Source organism: Mustela erminea, chromosome 5 (genome assembly GCF_009829155.1).
Source record: "Mustela erminea isolate mMusErm1 chromosome 5, mMusErm1.Pri, whole genome shotgun sequence".
In the NCBI taxonomy this organism is placed as follows: Eukaryota; Metazoa; Chordata; class Mammalia; order Carnivora; family Mustelidae; genus Mustela; species Mustela erminea.
In genome coordinates this window covers 144,977,492-144,999,164 of record NC_045618.1, presented here as the reverse complement: position 1 = coordinate 144,999,164, position 21,673 = coordinate 144,977,492, and the positions used below count along the sequence as shown (strand labels likewise).

Here is a 21,673-nt window from a genome sequence, read left to right as displayed (position 1 = left end):
ATCCCAACACCATTTATTGAAGAGGCTGTCTTTTTTCCACTGGACATTCTTTACTGTTTTGTCGAAGATTAGTTGACCATAGAGTTGAGGGTCTATTTCTGGGCTCTCCATTCTGTTCCACTGATCTATCTGTCTGTTTTGGGGCCAGTACCATACTGTCTTGATGATGACAGCTTTGTAACAGAGCTTGAAGTCTGGAATTGTGATGCTATCAACTTTGGCTTTCTTTTTCAATATTCCTCTGGCTATTCAAGGTCTTTTCTGGTTCCATATAAATTTTAGGATTATCTGTTCCATTTCTTTGAAAAAAATGGATGGGATTTTGATAGGGATTGCATTAAATGTGTAGATTGCTTTAGGTAGCATAGACATTTTCACAATATTTGTTCTTCCAATCCATAAGCATGGAACATTTTTCCATTTCTTTGTGTCTTCCTCAATTTCTTTCATGAGTACTTTATAGTTTTCTGACGATAGATTCTTTTTGCCCCTTTGGTTAGGTTTATTCCTACGTATCTTATGGTTTGGGATGCAACTGTAAATGGGATTGACTCCTTAATTTCTCTTTCTTCTGTCTTGCTGTTGGTGTAAAGAAATGCAACTAATTTCTGTGCACTGATTTTATATCCTGACACTTTACTGAATTCCTGTACAAGTTCTAGGAGATCTGGAGTGGAGTCTTTTGGGTTTTCCACATATAGTATCATATCAGAAGAAAGAGGCTTTGCCACGAACTGGAGAACATAATTAACTCAGCTTTGCAATTGAAGTCCAGGACCACAAATGGTCTCACCATACACTGAGGATGCTGTATTCCTAATGTACATCCTTCAGGACCAGATCCAGCAAGAAGCACCACTGAAGAAAGGGAGTCAAAGTCTGGGGAAAGTGCTTTGAGACTGCCTCGCAAACTTTTTGGTCTCCTTTACACTCTTAAAGATTACTGATGATCCCAAATGTGGGTTATATCTATTAAAATTTACCTTATTACAAATGAATACTGAGAAATTATAAAAATAAGTATTGAACATAACAAGATTCATTTCAACATAATATTTAACAAATGGTGCTGGGAAACTGGATATCCACATGCAGAAGAATGAAGTTGGACTCCTACCTAACATTACCCACAAAAATTACTGCAAAATGCATCAAACACCTAAATTTAAGATTTAAAACTATCAAACGCTTAGAAGAAAACATACAGCAAAAGCTTCACAACACTGGACTGGGCAGTGATTTCTTAGATATGATACAAAGGCAAAGGCAACAAAAGAAACAGCCAAATTAGACCTCATAAAATTTTTGTGCATCAAAAGACAATATTAATAGAGGAAAAGGGCAACCCAGACAATGGGAAAAGTATTTACAAATCACAGATGTGAGAAGGGATTAATATCCAGAATATAGAGAGAACTCCTACAACTCAATGACAAAAAACCCAACTGAAAAATGGGCAAATGACTTGAAGAGACATTTCCTCAAAGAAGATACACAGCAGACCCCTGAACAATATGGGGGGGCACCCAAATTGTTGAAAAATCTACAAGTAACTTTTGACTCCCCCAGAACATTAGCTACAAATAGCCTACTCTTGATGGGAAGCCTTACTGATAATATATACAGTTGATTAACACATCTTTTGTGTGTTGTGTGTGTGTGTGTGTGTGTGTGTGTTTATTTACTTGAGAGAGGAGAGAAAGAGTGAGGGAGCATGAGAGGGGAGAGGGTCAGAGGGAGAAGCGAACTCCCTGCCGAGCACGGAGCCCGATGCAGGACTCGATCCCAGGACTCCAGGATCATGACCTGAGCTGAAGGCAGTCGCTTAACCAACTGAGCCACCCAGGTGCCCCTGTTGTGTGTGTTTTTACAATAAAGTAAGCTAGAGAAAAGAAAACGTATTACAAAAATGTTAAGAGAAAATACATTATAGTACTGTATTGCATTTATAAAAAACAAATCTATGTATAAGTAACCTGCCCAATTCAAACCATGTAGTTCAAGGGTTAACTGTACTAACAGCCAGTAAGCACATAAAAAAGATGTTCAACATCACTGATCATTAGGGAAATGCAACCCAAAACTCCAACATACCACTTCACACCCATCAAGATGGCTACTATAAAAAACCAAAACCACCTCCCAGAAAACAACAAGCAGTAAAGATGTAGGGAAACCGGAACCTTGTGCACTGCTGTTAAGAATGTAAAATAGTACAATTGCTATGGAAAACAGAACAGAGTTCCTCAAAAAAATTAAAAATAGAATTACCATATAATGAAGCAATTCCAAGCAACCAAAAGCAGGGACACAAACAGATCTTTGTAGACCCATGTTCACAGCAGCACTATTCACTTAATAGCTAACATATGGAAATAACCCCGGCGTCCACTGTGTGATGAATGGATAAGCCTAATGTAGTGTCTCCATATAGTAGGTATTTTTCAGTCTTTTTTTTAAAAAAGATTTTATTTATTTATTTGAAAGACAGAGAATGAGTAAGAGAGAGAGAGAGAGAGAGAGAGAGAGAGAGAAGAAGCTGGAGGAGGGGCAGAGGGAGAGGGAGAAGCAGGCTCCCTGCTGAGCAGAAAGCCCAGTGCAGGGCTCAATCCCAGGACCCTGGGATCATGACCTGAGCCGAAGGCAGACGCTTAACTGACTGAGCCACCCAGGCGCCCCAAATATTTTTCAGTCTTGAAATGGAAGGAAATTCTGACACATGCTATAGCATGAAGGAACCTTGAGGACACTATGCTAAATGAAACAAGCCAGACACAAAAGGACAAATACAATGATTCCACTTTATGAGGTTCCTAGAGAGTTCACATTCATAGAGACAGAAAGTAGAATGGGGTAAGGAAAGAATGGGGAGTAAGTGTTCATGGATACAAAGTTTCAGTTTTACAAGATGAAAACAGATCTGGAGATGCATGATGGTGATGGTTGCACATTATAAATGTATTAGATACTACTTAAACATACACTTAAAAACATATAAGAGGTTAATTTTAAGTTATGTGCATTTTATCACAATAAACTAAAAAAAAAGCCCATTATATGTTAATATAAATAACATTTTTATGAAATTCTCACATATCCTGTATTCAATGTGTTGTGATACCACATGTTATGTAGCCTCTGGAAAATTTTACTTAAGGTTCATGAATGAAAATAGAAAAAGTACTATCTTAATGGTATTACAAAAATAGTACTGACTTTGCAGATTCCCTAAAAGGTTCTCCAGAGAGACCTCCAAGGGTCCCCACACCTACTTCAAGAACTGCTGTACTTATTCATAGTAACACTTAAAAACAACGACCCCTGCTCTACTTGGTCTAAACTCTCCATCTGCCTAAGTTATCTATTACTTCCTATGAGCCCACACGCTGAACCATGCTGCTGACACGGCACCCAGTGAACTTGACTCTGGAACGTAAGGACCCACCATCCCAGGACACCCCAACTGGGGAGAAAAAAGAAATCAGAATTGGAGGAGGGGCGGTCAGTCAGCATGCATGTTTGAAAAAAGCAAAGATAGAATTCTGATTTCATATGTGGAAAACTATAGTTAAGTCTTGGTGGAAACTATAGTAAAAAAAAAAAAAAAAAACAAAGTGAAAGGCAAAGTCAGAGGCTGGAATATATAAACAAGACCTTGTTCACATCTCCGCTGGCGACTGGCATCCTGTTAAGAGTTCCAACACACTACTAGATACATAAGAAGCATCTGATAAATGCTTCCTGAGCTGATGTGAGGCCCTGAACATTCATACTCAGTAACCACACGTGTTTGAGATGGAGACAGAAGAGTGAAGAAATAGGGTTTCTGGTGTTTTAGCAGATATCAATGTAATTTTAAAAAATACATTATTTCAAGGATGCCTGGTTGGCTCAGGCGGTTAAGCATCTGCTTTCTGCTCAGATCATGATATCAGGGTCCTGGGATCAAGCCTGCATCACATCCAGGCTCCCTGATCGGAAGAAGTCTGCTTCTCTCTCTCCTGCCACCCCTTCCCATGCTCATGCTCTCTCTTGCTTGCTCTCTCAAATAAATAAAATCTTTTTTAAAAAAATACATTATTTCAAGGTTTAATGGATTAATTTTCTTCAAAACTTTACTTTCCTAAGTAATTTTATGTGGGATCCATGGATCTCCTAATTTCCAAAGAAACCCCTTAGATATACCTTCTCCTTTCTGGCAACCTGTTTTCTTCCTCCTTCTGATTGTCAGATCTATCAAATATGCTGTCTTTCTGGTTCTTCTTCCCTCTGAACCTCTGAGACCTGGTTTCTATTCTCATGACCACATTCCTGATCATTAGCTGCTTCTGGCTCTATTCAGTATCCGCCTTCCACAGTAAAGATTCTATTCTTAATCATTGCCTTTTTCAAATACTGCTATTCAAGCAGTATTTAAAGCAAAAACTGGAGCTCAAAATATGTTTCATTCAGCTAAATCAAACTGTAGAAGAGAGTCATTTTATTAAGTCATTTACTAAAATAAGTGTCCCTTAAGTGAAACACTGTTACTTAGAATGATGTGAGTTTGTGTGGCCATGAAGCCTGAGGGGGAAGCCCGTAATGCCCTCTTCCTCCAGCTCCCTGCTGGGGTGACTCAACTACCAAATAACCTTGGCCCAGAACTGGAGCCTGGGGGAGACCTCAGACCTCAAGTCAATAAAAGAGGAAGCAACTGTGGGGGCAACAACAATGCCTGAGAAAGACGGGGACTGGAGAGACCACACACGTGCTCCCAAGGTTGTGGAGTTTTTGGAGTTTTGGGGGGGGGGGGCGTGGCATGTGCATAGCAAAAGCCAGGGGAGCTCACTGGCGAGGAAAGAGGAGTGTCCCTGCCACTTGTTGCATAAAGTTTTGGGAAATTCCATTTATTCACCCTGATGCCAGAAACAAAGTGGAAAATTACAAAATAGGAATAAAGAGACCTCATGCAAGAGAAGGGCTTCCCCCAATATACGTCACCCTAGAGGGCCCAATAAACCTGTAACAAACACCCACCAGAGAAATAAATACCCTTATCTTCCACTTCCTGTCAATTTTCTACTGGTCAAAGGTCCCAATATCCTGCTTCCAACATGCATTAAAGCATCCATAAACACTAAAATAGCAGTCAAAAAAAGATCCCATGTTCTTTAAGAGGATGCAGAAGCCCGGAAGGATGCACTATTAGTCAGCTCAGGCTGCGATAACAAAAATACCATAGATCCAGTGGCTTAAACAACAGAAATTTATTTTCTCACAGACTGGGAGTCTGGAAGTCCAAGATCAGAGTCTGACCAGCACGGTTAGTTTCTGGTGAGGCTTTTCCTCTTGGCTTGCAGATGGCCCCCTTCTAACAGTGTCCTTACATGGTGGAGAGGGCAGCTTTCTGATGTCTCTTCTTGTAAAGCCACTAATCTTACTGGATCAGGACTCTACTTTTATGATCTAATTTAACCTACCTCCACAAAAGCCCTATCTCCAAACACTGGGGATTAGGGATTTAATATATGATTCTGAGAGACACAATTCAGTCCACAGCATAAAGACCAAGCTGAACTACTACAACACATGGCTACAACATAAAACTTCAAATTAAAGCACAGCGCCCAACACACGAACGACACACAACATGGAATAGCATCACAAGCATAAAGTGCGGTAAGAGACAGACACGGAATAACACGTACTGCATGATTCCATTAGCATGTTAAGGAAAACAAAAAATGAACTACGGTGCTAGAAGTCAAGACAGTGGTTACCCTGGGGAGGAAAGATAGGAAAGTGATTAGAAGAAGACAGAAGGGAAGCTTCTGGGGTTCAAGTCACAGTATAGTTCTGCCCTGGGTTGTAGTTATGCAAATGTATACTTTGTATTAATTCATCAAGGTGTACACACTTATGATTTGGATACTTTTTCTGGATGTGTGTTATATTTCAATAAAGAGTTTATTTTAAGAAAATCAATCATGACACTAAATAATCATGAAAAGACAGTAAATAATGCCTAAAACTGGAAAACTAAGTAAGAGCATGCTGTGTGTTAACTATACTTCAATAAAAAAGGTTTTTAAAGAAAAAAAGCGTGATAAAGATACAAGTAAAACATAAATAATCAGTTAATATTGTACACCTGAAACTAATATAACACTGTGTGTTAACCAACTGGAATTAAATAAAGACTTTAAAAAAAAAAAAAGGAACCAGTTTTAAAGACTGAAAGTGACCACCTTGGAAGATTAGGAAATGAGGGTGGGGGATTAAGTAAGACAGTTTTTATTTTTATTTATTTATTTTTAAAAGATTTTATTTATTTATTTGACAGACAGAGATCACAAGTAGGCAGAGAAAGAGGAGGAAGGAGGCTCCCTGCTTAGCAGAGAGCTGGATGTGGGGCTCGATCCCAGGACCCTGAGATCATGACCTGAGCTGAAGGCAGAGGCTTAACCCACTGAGGAGCCCCTACGAATAAAAACAGAATGACAAAGAGAATGGGAGAGGTGTCATCAGGAGACAAGAGACTTTAAACAATTTCTGGAAGAAAAAATCTGAGGGCACATACAAGCCTAGAGTGTGCCCAAAGAAGGGCACAATCCAGGGAAACCTCACTGAGAAAATCACTTTGTACTGTGTATGTGGCAACTTTCCTACTGGCCACCAGGAAGCTTAGCCAGGCACCTGACCAGCAGCCTCCACATACCCTGTCCCATATAGAAAGCTCCCAATTTGCTTCTTAGTGCTCCCCACTTGAAAAATTAATGGCGAATCAAAAATCACAGACAAGGAAAGCCTTTGATTTTTGATACCCTTCTCCATATATGTGTTAGGGGAAAACACCAGATAACTGAGGCTTCTCTTTCAAAAACAGAGATAGTTGTTTGTTGCTGAGTATGGTAATTACGTTCTACAAAGTCATTGTGAATACTGCTCCTAGAGGAAACACAGAGTTAGGTTCCTATGGGCCCCTGGTCATAAAAATTTTCACCAACTGATCAATATTTAACCTTGCTTTATGTGTGTTTCTTTTTAAGAACATCTTATTTACCACACATCATTGCTTCATTAACACTGAACTGTCAGCCAGCCACAGAACCTAACTCCTGTCTGAATGAAGCTTATCTAAAAATGGGTTTTCTCTATCAGGCACATCTCAGTCTTGCACTTAGAAACAGTAGCTAGTACTTCAGCCCTACACTTGGGGGCCATTTGAAACAGCAAAACTGACAACAGAAAGCACAAAAAGGCAAAAACCGTGGAGTAAAAAGACCGCAAAAAGAGCATCTGTTCGCGGTACGGAAGCTGAAACAAGGCAGAGCATCATCCCTTGGCTGGATCTCAGCCGAGGATGCATACCTTGGACAATTCAAACTTTCTGATGCTTTATGTATCTTCACAAATACTGCAAAAGCACTGCCAAGTATTGATTATGGAAATACGAACAAATTGTAGTAAGCAGGTGAATCTTGAAAATATGGAATTTGCAAGTAAGATCAACTTTATCTATTCTAGAGATGGGTGATAGTGATAGTTGCAAAACAACGCAATGTTCTTTTTTTTTTTTTTAAGATTTTATTTATTTGACAGAGAGAGACACAGTGAGAGAGGTAACATAAGCAAGGGGAGAGGGAGAACCAAGCCTCCTGATGAGCAGGGAGCCCGATGCGGGGCTCGATCCCAAGACCCTGGGATCATGACCTGAGCCGAAGGCAGATCGACTGAGCCACCCAGGGACCCCCGTCAATGCAAACGTTCTGAATGCCACTGAACTGTACACTCAAAAATGGTTAAAATGACTTCATACTACATATATTTAACCACAATAAAAAAGCGTAACAGTTGTGTAATTAAGTGATTTTTAGTTTGTAGAAACTAGGTTCAGGTGAGGTTTTCTCTTTTTCTGCACAATAACTAAATACTCCACCTCCAGATTGTACTAAAAGCAAGATGAACATCTTTATGCTTTTCAATTATATCTATTACTGGAACAGGAGGCTCTCTTTCACCCTTCCGCTCACTCATTTCCAAATCTACTACTATTAATTTCCAAATGAAGCGAACTGTTCTGGATACCAACACTTTTTGGCAATCACTGTAACTGTTCTGAATAAACATTCCATTAATCATTGCCCCCTCTGCCACCAAATTACTACTTGCTGAGTTATAGTAGAGTATCAAAGAACAATATTTGCAATTATCTGAAAAAGGGAATTAAGACACTCCTCTCTTTTCTGGTTATATTATCTGTGTGAGGGTGGATTTTCCTCATAAACTTCATCCAAAACAATATACTGACAAAACTTAAGTGTAGAAGACTATATGAAAACCTAGCTACTTTCTATTAAGACAGACACTAAAGAGATTTGCAAAAAATTAAAACAATGTCACTCTTTTGAATAATTTGTTTTGTCCAATAGGGGTTTCTTTCTCATAAAAATGTCATTTAAATATAGTAGGTCTGTTATTTCTTTAAACGAATATAGGTTTAAAATTTTTTAGTGTTAATTTCTAGCATGGCAAATATCAGTCTGTACAACCCATGTAAACAAAGGCTTTGGGGAGTCCTCAATTTAAAAAAAAAAAGATTTTATTTATTTATTTGTCAGACAGAGAGAAAGAGAGAGAGAGAGAACACGCGCGCGTGCACGCACACCAAGCAGGGGGAGTGGCAGGCAGAGGGAGAAAGAGCCTGATTCGGGTATTCATTCCCCAGGCCCTGGGATCATGACCTGAGCTAAAGGCAGACAGTTAACTGACTGAGCCACCCAAGAATCCCAGGAGTCCTCAATTTTAAAAGTTCAAGGCGTTCTGAGACACAGAATTTGGGAACTGTTATTCTAATCAATGCAACCCCACACGACCACTAAACCTGGTACAATGACCATACAGTGGCATGCAGAACTGCTCGGCATGAAATTCTGAGGGAGAAAAACCAGAGTACAAGATTATGACCAAGGCCTTTACTACCCACTACCCGCCCAGGGAGCTAACAGAAGAAACAGCATTCATGATCCCACAACTGAATACTACATAGACAAATAATCAGAGAATAAGAAAGAGCTAGGAGAGGGGCGCCTGGGTGGCAGCTCAGTTGGTTGGGCATCTGCCTTCAGCTCAGGTCATGGTCTCAGGGTCTTGGGATCAAGTTCTCCCTCTGCCTGCTGCTTCCCCTGCTTGGCACTCTCCCTCTCTCTGACAAATGAATAAATAAAATCTTAAAAAAAAAAAAAAAAAAAAGAAAGAGCTGGGAAGAAGGGGGAGGACATACAAATTTAACAGAAAGATGAAATTAAAAACATCACCCAGAAAATAAAATAGAAACACACATGGAAATCAGATTTTTTTAAAAAATGTCAAGGCTCTTTTCCAAGAGTTCCAGTCTCTGATAAGTAAGAATTATAGAATAAAGATTTTTAGGGCGCCTGGGTGGCTTAGTCGGTTAAGCATCTGCCTTTGGCTCAGGTCATGATCTCAGGGTCCTGGGATCAGGCCCCACATTGGGCTCTCTGCTCAGGCGGGAGCCTGCTTCTCCCTCTCCTGCTCCCCCTGTTTGAGCTGTCTCTCTGTCAAATAAATAAATTTAAAAATCTTAAAAAAAAAAAAAAAGATTTTAAAATAACAAAATGAGACAATTCTATAGAACTAAAAGATTAAGAATTTCCAAACCGGAAGGGTCCAATGAGCAATCAAGAAGAATGGATGTAATGGGTTAAAGCCTCTGCCTTCGGCTCAGGTCATGATCCCAGTGTCCTGGGATCGAGCCCCACATCGGGCTGTCTGCTCAGCAGGGAGCCTGCTTCCTCCTCTCTCTCTGCCTGCCTCTCTGCCTACTTGTGATCTCTGTCTGTCAAATAAATAAATAAAATCTTAAAAAAAAAAAAAAAAAATGGATGCAGACCAACTCCTGCTACTTCACTGTGAAATTTCTGAACAGCAAGGATGAATGTGAATAGTCTAAAAAGCTTCTAGAGAAGAAAAAAATACTCACACAATTGAGTCAATTATATTATATACTCCAATCTCTAGAACTACCAATACCGGAAAACTCTTCTGACCTTAATTTTGAGCTTCCCACTTTCTATCACCTCCTCCACTTTTCCTCCACCTGTTTCTAGAATGCCAATAACTGTCTGAAATCATCAGGGTCCATAATCCACTGATCCCACAACCTTCTTATGATTTGTCTTCTCCCCCAAGTTATTTCCTCTTCAAATCTATAGTCCTTCACTGTAATCACTCCCTGAGGTATTCCAAATCAATGTCCTTGCTCTGTTCCCATCCTCTACACTCAGTGTGACAAAAAACCCAACTATCTATAAATGCGACACCTGTGTCTGGGTAATTCCCAGCCTTGCTGCATATTCCCACTTTGTATCCGGGATCATCCCCAGCGAAGCCTTAAGGCCACCTGGCAATTCTACTACATTCTTCCAGTCTGCTAACTCTTCTGCTGGCCCAGTTATTACTGTAACTTCTCACATCTCTATTACCTAGCTCCTCAATAATCACAGTGTCAGCTGAATGATCTTTCCATTTTACTTTAAAAAAAAATAGCTGCCACAGGAAGAAAACCTCCCCAAGCTCCACATCACCACACAGAGCCCCGAGCTACACCTATGCCAGGGCCCTTTCCATTTCTCCGGCTTCTATGTAAGACCTGTCCACATGATCGAGGCCAGCACGTCCACCATGCCCTCTCACCCTCTTAAGTGTCTCTCCCACAGCACCACTTTCCCCCTTTCTGTCAGATTATTCCCATTAATAGATAAACATGTTGGTATTTTACCCATCCTTTCAAAAACAGCTTGGTTTGACATTTCTCTGTGTTTACTCTTCAGTATCCTGATTATGGTGGTCGTAACATGAATCTATACATGTGCTACAATTCTGAGAACTGTATGTCAAAGGAAAAAATGATGTGTAACTTTAAAAATAACAAAAGCTTGATTAATTTTAATGTCTAAAATGAGGGTGAGTATAAAGGGTGCTCTAATATAAGATGTTTTACACATGTTACAGCCTTCCCATATTGTTCATAACAACAAAGGCAAAAATGCCATTCACAGCAGCAACAAAAATTTTAAAATACCTTGGAATGAACTTAAGAATTATGTAAACCATTTACCTACTCTGTAGAATTTATTTGTAACCCCCTTAAAGAAAAAATGATCCAGAGCCTAGAGGAAGAAAATTACAACCCCCCCAAACAAAATTGAGACATATTTCACATCCTATATAGAAGGACTTGATATCATTAAAATAACAAATTTCCCCCAGATCAGTTTATAAATTCAGTTAATTCCGATCGAAATTAATCTTACCGAATTCCAGTAAGACTATTTTTGGGACATAGTATCTTGACTTTAAGATACACACTAAATGGCAAGAACAGGTATGAAGTTTTTAAAAAATAAGAATAATCTGCAGAGCATTTAACCTACTCTAAAACATACAAATGTAAAATTCAAAGCTGCAGTAATAAAATTACCACCGTATGGGTACAAGACTAAACAAACAGATCAGAGAAACAAAAAGACATATATGGGAAATTGGTATGTGAAAAAGCAGGTATCTTCACTTGGGGAAAAAGACAGATGATCCCAGGACAAGTGGTAATCCACATGGGAAAAAAAAAGTTTGATCCCTACACTTCATACTAATCCCCCCAAATATATACCAAATGAATGAAACATTCAAACGTGAGCCATAGGAGTGTTTGAAGAAGATAACCATGTTTTAGATCTTGGGACAAAGTAAACCTTTCTCACCAAGTCATGAAACCCAGACAGATCAGACTGATACATGAAACACATAATGGGTTTAAAGCACTAAGATTTATTTATTTTTTAAAGACTTTTATTTACTTATTTGAGAGAGAGGGAGAAGAGAGAGGGAGAATCTGAAGGAGACTTCCCGCTGAGCACAGAGCCCGAGAGGGAGCTCAATCCCACAACCATGAGATCATGACCTGAGCTGAAACCAAGAGTCAAACACTTAACTGACTGAGCCAACCAGGCATCCCAATCACTGAGATTTGAAAGAGGAAAGAAAAATGGATAAAGGACACAAATGGGAAACTTATTTGAAGAAGCAAATATGAATGATGAAAATATCATCAATCTAGTTATCAAAAGGAAGCAAGTTTTAAAAAGATACAATTTTTTGTCCATTAGGTAAGAATTATCTACATAGTATTAGTAAGGGTATAGAAGAATGGATACTTTCATTCAGTATGGTAGGATAATAAAGTACTCTATTTTCTCAAAAGCAATTTAGCAGTACCCATTACAATGTCAAATAATCATCCTTTTTGACCCAAGACACCCACTTCTTGGAGTTTATCCTACAGAAATACTCTTAATAAGAGTAGACAGTTATGTTAAGGAGTGTTCACTGCAGATGTTTACAACAGGAAAAAATCAGAAACCACTCAATGGTTTATCCCCACTGACAGGGGATAAACCATGGCACCAGCACACACTGGAAAAAAGAATGTGTCAGATCTATGAGCACTAAGATTCAGATAAGGTCAAGTATGTTGCTAAGAAAATGACTATTCTATCCATGAGTCCCTTTGTTAAAATAAACAAAAAGTTGGGGCGCCTGGGTGGCTCAGTGGGTTAAGCCGCTGCCTTCGGCTCAGGTCATGATCTCAGGGTCCGGGGATCGAGTCCCGCATCGGGCCCTCTGCTCAGCAGGGAGCCTGCTTCCTTCTCTCTCTCTCTGCCTGCCTCTCAGTGTACTTGTGATTTCTCTCTGTCAAATAAATAAATAAAATCTTTAAAAAATAAAAATAAATAAATAAATAAAATAAATAAATAAACAAAAAGTTGATGTCTGTATAAAAAACTGTGGGAATATACACCAAACTGCTGAAAATGCTGATTTCTTTTTGAGGAGAGAAATCTCAAGGAACTTGTACTTCCTACATAATAAATTTCTATAATATAGAAATACAATGTTTACATTTTCCATGATTCTGCTTAATATCTACAATAGGGCAAAAACAAAAAAGTAGAGTAAAATGGCTTAATTAAAAGTTTAGGGAAAAAAAGAACAGAAAAATTTTAAATTAAGCCACTCTGCTAGTCAGATTCCAGATTTCTGGAGAGAGAACCTACTAGATACAAACACAGTGGGCCAAACTGCAGCTAAGGAGAAGGGTAGAGGGTCTGTCTGTCCCATTCCTCTTCCAACCTACCAGCTGCCCATGTAAGGAAACTGGCCAAGTAACCACCTAGAATTGGTGGGGCCTAAACTCAAGAGGTTTTTGCCTTATTTAGGAAAGTTCTGATCAAGGACAGCAAGGAAAGCCCCACCTGCTCATGCTTCTCCTGACTCTAAAGCAACCCAGGTACCTCAACAAGTACTAACCAGGGATTTGTCATTAAAGGTGATCTGAAGCATGAAGAGGCTAATAACTGTTAAAGTCTGTAACTCCAGTTAGTGCAAACCTGTGGTTCCCAACCTTCTTCAGCTCCCAGCACACACAGAAAATGAGAATATCCATGAGGCACACTGCAGCAAACAGGCTGCTTACTGATGGAATGGCTGGCCCAGGGTCCTGCTCCAGCAGCCCCAGGCATGGTGGGCTGCAAGCATCACTACCACGACACATCTGTAACAGTCTTGGCACACCTATCAGGAGGCTCTGGTACAGGGAAAACATGTCTTCAAAAAGCTTCTTTCTGGGCGCCTGGGTGGTTCAGTAGGTTAAGCCGCTGCCTTCGGCTCTGGTCATGATCTCAGGGTCCTGGGATGGAGTCCTGCATCGGGCTCTCTGCTCAGCAGGGAGCCTGCTTCCCTCTCTCTCTCTCTGTCTGCCTCTCAGTCTACTTGTGATTTCTCTGTCAAATAAATAAATAAAATCTTAAAAAAAAAAAAAAAAAAAAGCTTCTTTCTGGAGTACCTGGGTGACTCCATTAAGTGTCTACCTTTGGCTCACGTCATGATCCTGGGCTCCTGGGATGGAGTTCCTGGGTTCCTTGCTCAGCAGAAGTCAGCTTCTCCCTCTACCTGCTCTGCCTGCCACATCCCCCTGCCTGAGCGCATGCGCGCGCTCTCTCTCTCTCTCTCTCTCTGACAAATAAATAAATAAATAAAAATATTTTTTAAAAATTAGGTTCCTTCAAAAGTACCATTATGGGCACCTGGGTGGCTCAGTGGGTTGGGCCTCTGCCTTTGGCTCAGGTCATGATCTCGGGGTCCTGGGATCGAGTCCCACATCGGGCTCTCTGCTCAACAGGGAGCCTGCTTCCCCCCAACCCCCTCTGCCTGCCTCTCTGCCTACTTGTGATCTCTATCAAATAAATAAATAAAATCTTAAAAAAAAAAAGTACCATTACAATCATTCAACATGCATTTATTAAGCACCTACTATGTGCCAGACACTGTGTTAAGTATGGGTATCTGCCCTAAAGCCTGGAGAGAAAGATTGGGAAATAAGCAGTTCCAATATAATATAAAGCATGCTATATTAGGGGAAGTATCAGGATTTTTAACCTGAGTCCCATGCCTGGGAAAAGAGAGTCTGTCAACAACTCCTTCCCAGAAGTGATCCCACACAAAAGGGTGAAGTGAATTTCAAGCAGAGGGAAGAGCAGGCATAAAGATCTAAATGAAAGAAGTCAAAGAAGCAAAACAGGTTCTGTATTATACATGTAGAACAGGAGGGAGTCAATTTAGTAGTTTTAACCAATGTACTTTTGATAAACACAGAATGGAGCTGAACCGAAAGCCAACCACAAAAGTCGGGAAAGCATATGCCTTCCTACACAACAACCAATCAAACATAAGCTTTGAGAAAAGTTTATTTGGGAAAATGAGAAACTTCTTTATGATAAAATCTCTAAGAACAGACAACACTATTGATCTGCAAGTACTATGAGCTTATACATGAAGTTCAGAGGAATTTTTACTCTGGTGGCAGAGGTTTACACTGAAAAAGAACAAGACACTACCCATTTTTTAAGGCAAAAGCTCAAATACTTGATGTAATACTTACTTCATTTAAATAAATGAGAAAGCAAAAGAACTCCCAGATAATTAGTATGTAAGTTTCTTGTTCTTAAAAACAATATTTAATTAGCTTAGAAATTAACTCAAATATATACATTATCTTCCTCTCTCTCTCATATGAAACTAAATAGAGTTGGTGTCATAAGAGAAATTAGGCTTAATATTTACCTCTCTGCCTGTAAGGATGTGTCTTGCCAATTTCACTTTTGCAAAATTCCCCTTGCCGATTGTTTTCAACAGTCTGTAGTTTCCGATGTGAGGTTGTTCATCAGCACAGGAAGCTATAGAGTTTCTACACCGAGCTCCAGAGCGCCCAGTGCGAGAAGAAACTTCTGGCCGCCCATCTCCATGTGACGTGTGCTACAATGTAACATACACAAAAATAAGGAAATGAAAGAACACATGGTACTTGCCAAATTTTAAAAGCCCCTAGTTGAAGAAACAAAACATTACTGCTTTATTTTTAATCTTAATGCATCTAGCACTTTAAAGGAATTTGCCCAACATGATCTAAATCTATGAGGAAAACAAGCAAATGCTGAGAAGAAAAATATCAAGGGTTGAAGTGGGTGTTCAGAAGGAAATGAGATATTTTCTGTATGTGCCTGCAACATAAAATAGGAGTAACAGGACTGCATTACATCAGAAAGAATGTAACCTGTCCATCAGCTATTAAGTGCACTTGTACATATGATCCCTCACCAGAGGAGGAGATTTTTGTGATTTATTCAGGGCCATGTCACTATTTAGTGAAAGATCCAAAGAGAATCTGTATTCCCAATTTCTTTCTACACTATGCTGCTAACAGTAATTCAAAATAATGTGTTTCAAGCAGCAGCCAGATTAGACAGCACAGGCAATTAACTTCTCTGACAGAGGCTGTAGCAACTTTTTTTCTGGACAGGTCCCCTGAGGCAAGGGAAACAAATGCAAAAATAAATAACTGGCACTACATTAAAATATAAAACTTCTGCACAGCAAAGGAAACAATCAATAGAACTAAAAGGCAACCTAGAGAGGGGTGCCTGGGTGGCTCAGTGGGTTAAGCCTCTGCCTTCAGCTCAGGTCATGATCCCAGGGTCCTGGGATCGAGCCCCACATCGGGCTCTCTGCTCAGTGGGGAGCCTGCAACCTCCTCTCTCTCGGCCTGCCTCTCTGCCTATTTGTGATCTCTTTCTCTGTCAAATAAATAAATAAAATCTTAAAAAATAAAATAAGGCAACCTACAGAATGGGAAAATATATCCGCAAATGATGTATTTGTTAAAGAGTTAGTATTCAAAATATATAAAGAACTTATCAAATTCAACACCCAAAACCCAAATAATCCAGTTTTTTAAAAATGCGAAGATATGAACAGATATTTCTCAAAATATATACAGATGGCCAATAGACACATAAAAAGCAGCTCATTATGACTCATCATCAGTGAAATTCAAATTAAAACTACAATGTGATATCACCTCACACCTGTCAGAAGGCTAAAATCAACAACACAAGAAACAACAGGTGTTGGTAAGGACATGGAGAAAGGCGAACCCTGGTGCACTGCTGGTGGGAATGCACACTGGTGCAGCCACTCTGGAAAACAGTACGGACGTTCCTCAAAAAGTTAAAAATAGAGCTACCCTATGACCCAGCAATCACACTACTGGGTATTTACACTCAAAAAACAAAAACACTACCTCAAAGGGGTACATGCATCCCTATTATATAGCAGCATTATTTACAACAGCCAAGATGTGGAAACAGCCCGATGTCCACAGACTGATGAATGGATAAAGAAGATACAGGGGTACCTGGGCAGCTCAGTCCATTGAGCTCAGGTCATGATCTCAGAGTCCTGGGATTGAGCCCCATGTCAGGCTCCCAGCTCACGGGGGATTCACTTCTCCCTCTTCCTCTGCCCCACCCCCCACTGCTCTCAAATAAACCTAAAAAAAAAAAAAAAAAAAAAAAAGGAGATACACGCACACACATACACACACAATGAAATACTATTCACCCATAAAAAAGAATGAATTTCCTATTTGCAACAACATGGATGGATCCAGAGGGCATAAATGCAAAGCAAAGTCAGTCAGTCAGAGAAAGACAGACACCATATGATTTCACTCATATGTGGAATTTAAGGAACAAAACAGATGTGTAAAGGGTGGGGGGAAGAGAGAGAGAGTGAGTCAAACCAAAGAACAGACTCTTAACTACAGAGAACTGATGGTTATTGGGGGGAAGGTGGGTAAGGGAATGGGGGAAAGAGGTGATGGGGATTAGGGAGCACGCTTGGTTCAACGAGCACCAGGTCATGTATGGAGTTGTTGAGTCACTGTATCGTACACCTTTAACTAATATAACACCATACATTAACTGGAATTAAAATAAAAACTTTAGGGGTGCCTGGGTGGCTCAGTGGGTTAGAGCCTCTGTCTTCAGCTTGGGTCACAATCCCAGGGTCCTGGGATTGAGCCCTGCATCGGGTTCTGTGCTTGGCGGGGAGCTCCCCGCCCCCCCGCCCCGCCCCGTCTGCCTCTCTGCCTACTGGTGATCTCTGTCAAATAAATAAATAAAATTTTGGGGGCGCCTGGGTGGCTCAGAGGGTTAAAGCCTCTGCCTTTGGCTCGGGTCATGATCCCAGGGTCCTGGGATCGAGCACCGCATCGGGCTCTCTCCTTGGTGGGAAGCCTGCTTCCTCCTCTCTCTCTCCACCTGCCTCTCTGCCTAGCTGTGATCTCTCTCTGTTGAATAAATAAATAAAATCTTAAAATAAACAAATAAATAAAATTTTTAAAAACAAATAAAAATAAAAACTTAAAAAAAAACCCAGCAAGACTATGTGGTCCTTGATCAATGTTAAATGAACACTCAACATGCTCCATAAAAGTATAACAAAGCATACATACCTCTAACCATATTAAATAGAAAAGTACTAGAATTACAAACACCCACTGTGTACAATCCTGCATGCATAAACATCCAGCTGCTTTGTGCTTCCTTTTGCCCCACATGAAGGATGCTGTGGCCCACTGCCTGCCTCTAGGGCACTGCTTTCTCTCCCAGCACTCATACGTACAGGAAATCTTCATTCTTTTCTCTTTTCTTTTTATGCAGGAAAATGTCCCTTCTTTCTCCTGGTTCTCTCACTACTAGATCAAAACAAGCCTGAATCTAGCTGACAAACCTAAGAAACTATGTTGTAACACACATATCAAGGAAAAAGGAAAAACAAGTGTTCTAAAGTAAAAGCTTAAGCATTTGTGCAACTAGCTTCTGAAGTCTTCAAAGATGTTTTTCAGAATTTCCCTGTTAAACTCCATCTACTTCCTCATATCCTCTAATTAAATATTTCTCACTCATGTACCAGGTTTTAGGATAGGCTCGCTTCTGTTTTATTTAATTATCATATAATACTGCATGCACACAATTTTTGTGTTTTTATTGTAAATGTATTATTTAAAGTAAAATAGGCTTTTATAAACCAGCTACAAATGTAAGTCATTTGTAATACTGTTCCTATAACAAAAAGGATTCTAATTTCCAAATAAGAACTTTGAGAAACAGCCTATTTATAAATGAGGATCTGTTCATCAAAAAAATAAAACTAAAACAGCAACTAAGTTATAAGAGGAGAGCTTCACACAAAACAGGTACACTCGTAAACAGGTACACTGGGGCGCCTGGGTGGCTCAGAGGGTTAAAGCCTCTGCCTTCGGCTCAGGTCATGATCCCAGGGTCCTGGGATGGAGCCCCACATCGGGCTCTCTGCTCAGCAGGGAGCCTGCTTCCCCTTTTCTCTCTGCCTATTTGTGATCTCTGTCAAATAAATAAATAAAATCTTTTTTTAAAAAAAGTGCTGCTGTAATGCAATTTTGTATATCAAATGGAGTATGGTTTATTTATTTATTTATTTTAAAATATTTTATTTATTTATTTGACAGAGAGACACAGCGAGAGAGGGAACACAAGCAGGGGGAGTGGGAGAGGGAGAAGCATGAGAGGAAGAATCAGGCTCCCCACTAAGCAGGGAGCCCAACTCAAGGTTCAGTCCCAGGAACCAAAACCTGAACCGAAGGCAGCTGCTGAACTGACTGAGTCACCCAGGCACCCCAGATTTTATGCATGTATGTGCCAGGCTTTGTTTTGGGTACTGGAAACACAGCAGTGCATAAAACAAAAAACCTGTTCCCATGAGCTACGTGTCAAGTGGTTTTACTATTTACACAATGAAAATACAGTCATTAAAATTATACTACTATCTGGGTGCCTGGATGGCTCAGTTGGTTGAGCATCTGCCTTTGGCTCAGGTCATGATCGCACAGGATCAAGTCCCAGATCAGTTTCCCTGCTCCAAGGGGAGCCTCTTCTCCCTCTACCTCTGCCTCTCTGTCCCTCATGAATAAATAAATTTAAAAAAAATTATACTACTGGGGCGCCTGGGTGGCTCAGTGGTTAAGCCGCTGCCTTCAGCTCGGGTCATGGTCTCGGGGTCCTGGGATCGAGCCCCGCATCGGGCTCTCTGCTCAGCAGGGAGCCTGCTTCCTCCTCTCTCTCTGCCTGCCTCTCTGTCTGCTTGTGATCTCTCTCTGTCAAAGAAATAAATAAAATCTTAAAAAAAAATTCTATAAAATAAAAATTATACTACTATCCAAAATTTGGGTTAAGAAGCTTTTGTAATGTAAAAATTATTTTCTAATTTAAATGTTTTATAAATCCAGCTTTTCATGCATTACTTTCTAGAATGAGGCACAGTTAAATGGACAAAATACTAACACGTGCAAATCAACTGTCTTCTATTGCACGTAAAATACAAGCATTAAAAAAATCTTAATATGCACAGGTGTCTAAAGTTTATACCTTTGCTTACTTTTACTTCCCAACCTACTTATGATAAAAGAGTACCTCTTTATTAGCATCCACTAGATGTAACCTTCAGGAGGACAAGGATTTTTGTCTGTTTTGTTCATTATCAAATACTTCCAGAACTTGGGAGCAGTATCTGGCACAGAGCAGCTGTGCAATACATTGTTTCTGAATGAAGGGAAAAGAATCCCATGTTCTCTGTGATCTAATCCATTCCTCCTTTCAGGATACAGCATCCACTACTCTGTAGCATGGTCCTGGTCCCTCAGTTTAAATGCCCTTTCTTCTCTTCAAACCTAAGAAAACCCTACTCATTCCTTTATCTTTGGATAGTATCATTTGTTACTGTTTTTGTGAAGCTTTCCAGACTCTTCCTGCAACCCATCAGATTTTTTTTTCTTTTCCTTTGGGCTCCAGAGATACTTTGTATCTATCTATACTATGCTACTTTTTGTAGACAACTATTATCCACCATATTGACTCTTTAGCTTCTGGGTTTTTGGAGGAGTCCACTGACTTCACAAAGGGACTCACACCAGCTTCCCTCATTTGAGTTGGCAAAGCCATGTGCCTAAGTGTCGCCAATGGGATGTAAGTGAAAGTGACATGGCATTCCCATGCAGAAGCACTTAACTGCTGGTGCTTGACTCCAACCATTTTCTGCTCTCCTGAATCCTGAGCATTGCCCAAAGGCAGAAGGAAGGGCACAGGACCAAACTGGCCTGGGCAGGGAGCTCAATCTTCATGGAGCCAATGAACCCTCTGGCAAACTGTGTAAACAAAGGTTTTTACTGTGTTAATCCACTAGAATTTGGATTGTGTATGTTATCACAGTATAACTTAACCTAAACTAATATACTCATTTATACTAAACTAATATACTCAGGCAAATAAACAATCATAACACAAACCAAAAAAGAAACTTCTATTTCCCCCATTAGCCTATAAACTCAGACAACGGATTGAAATATATGATGCTTGTTAAATTACAAGAGAGTTAAACTTAGTATATTTAGTTTGATGTTTCCTTAACATAAAGTCCTTAAATTAAAAAATCTAATGGTGCCTGGCTGGTTCAGTTGGTAAAGCATGGAACTTTTTATTTTTTTTCTTTAAGATTTTATTTATTCATTCGACAGAGATCACAAGTAGGCAGAGAAGCAGGCAGAGAGAGGAGGAAACAGGCTTCCTGCTGAGCAGAGAGCCCGATGTGAGGCTCGATCCCAGGACCCTGGGATCAGGACCCTAGGATCATGACCCGAGCCGAAGGCAGAGGCTTTAACCTACTGAGCCACCCAGGTGCCCAGAACGGGACTCTTGATCTCGGGGTTGTGAGTTAGAGCGCCATGTTGGGTATACAGAACACGAATCTTTTTTTTTTTTTTTAAGATTTTGTTTATTCATTTGAGAGAGAGAGCACAAAAAGGGCAACAGCGGAGGTAGAGAGAGAAGAAGGCTCTCTGCTGAGCAGGGAGCCCAACGCAGGGCTTAATCTCAGGACCCTGAAATCATGACCTGAGCCGAAGGCAGACACTTCACTGACTGAACCACCCAGGCGCCCCAAAATCTTTTTTTAAAAAAGATTTTATTATTTGAGGGACACCTGGGTGGCTCAGTCGGTAAAGCTACTGCCTTCGGCTCAGGTCACGATCCCAGGGTCCTGGGATCAAGTCCCTCACCAGGTTCCTTGCTTGGCGGGGAGCTGCTTCTCTCTCCACCTTTGACTGCCACTCTGCGTGCTCTCTATCTCTCTGACAAATAATTAAATAAATAAAATCTGGAAGGAAAAAAAAAAGATTTTTATT

At 40.2% G+C, this 21,673-nt stretch overlaps 1 protein-coding gene across 7 annotated transcripts in view; it reads right to left on the bottom strand.

Annotated features, from left to right (window-relative positions):
• MARK3 (microtubule affinity regulating kinase 3) overlaps positions 1 to 21,673 on the bottom strand; it is a 120,788-nt gene that overhangs the window by 75,901 nt on the left and 23,214 nt on the right. For all 7 annotated transcript variants that reach the window (XM_032345408.1, XM_032345401.1, XM_032345404.1 and 4 more), the window contains exon 2: positions 15,181 to 15,372. In XM_032345408.1, the coding sequence (XP_032201299.1) occupies positions 15,181 to 15,372 (192 nt within the window). The remainder of the gene's footprint in view (positions 1 to 15,180; positions 15,373 to 21,673) is intronic.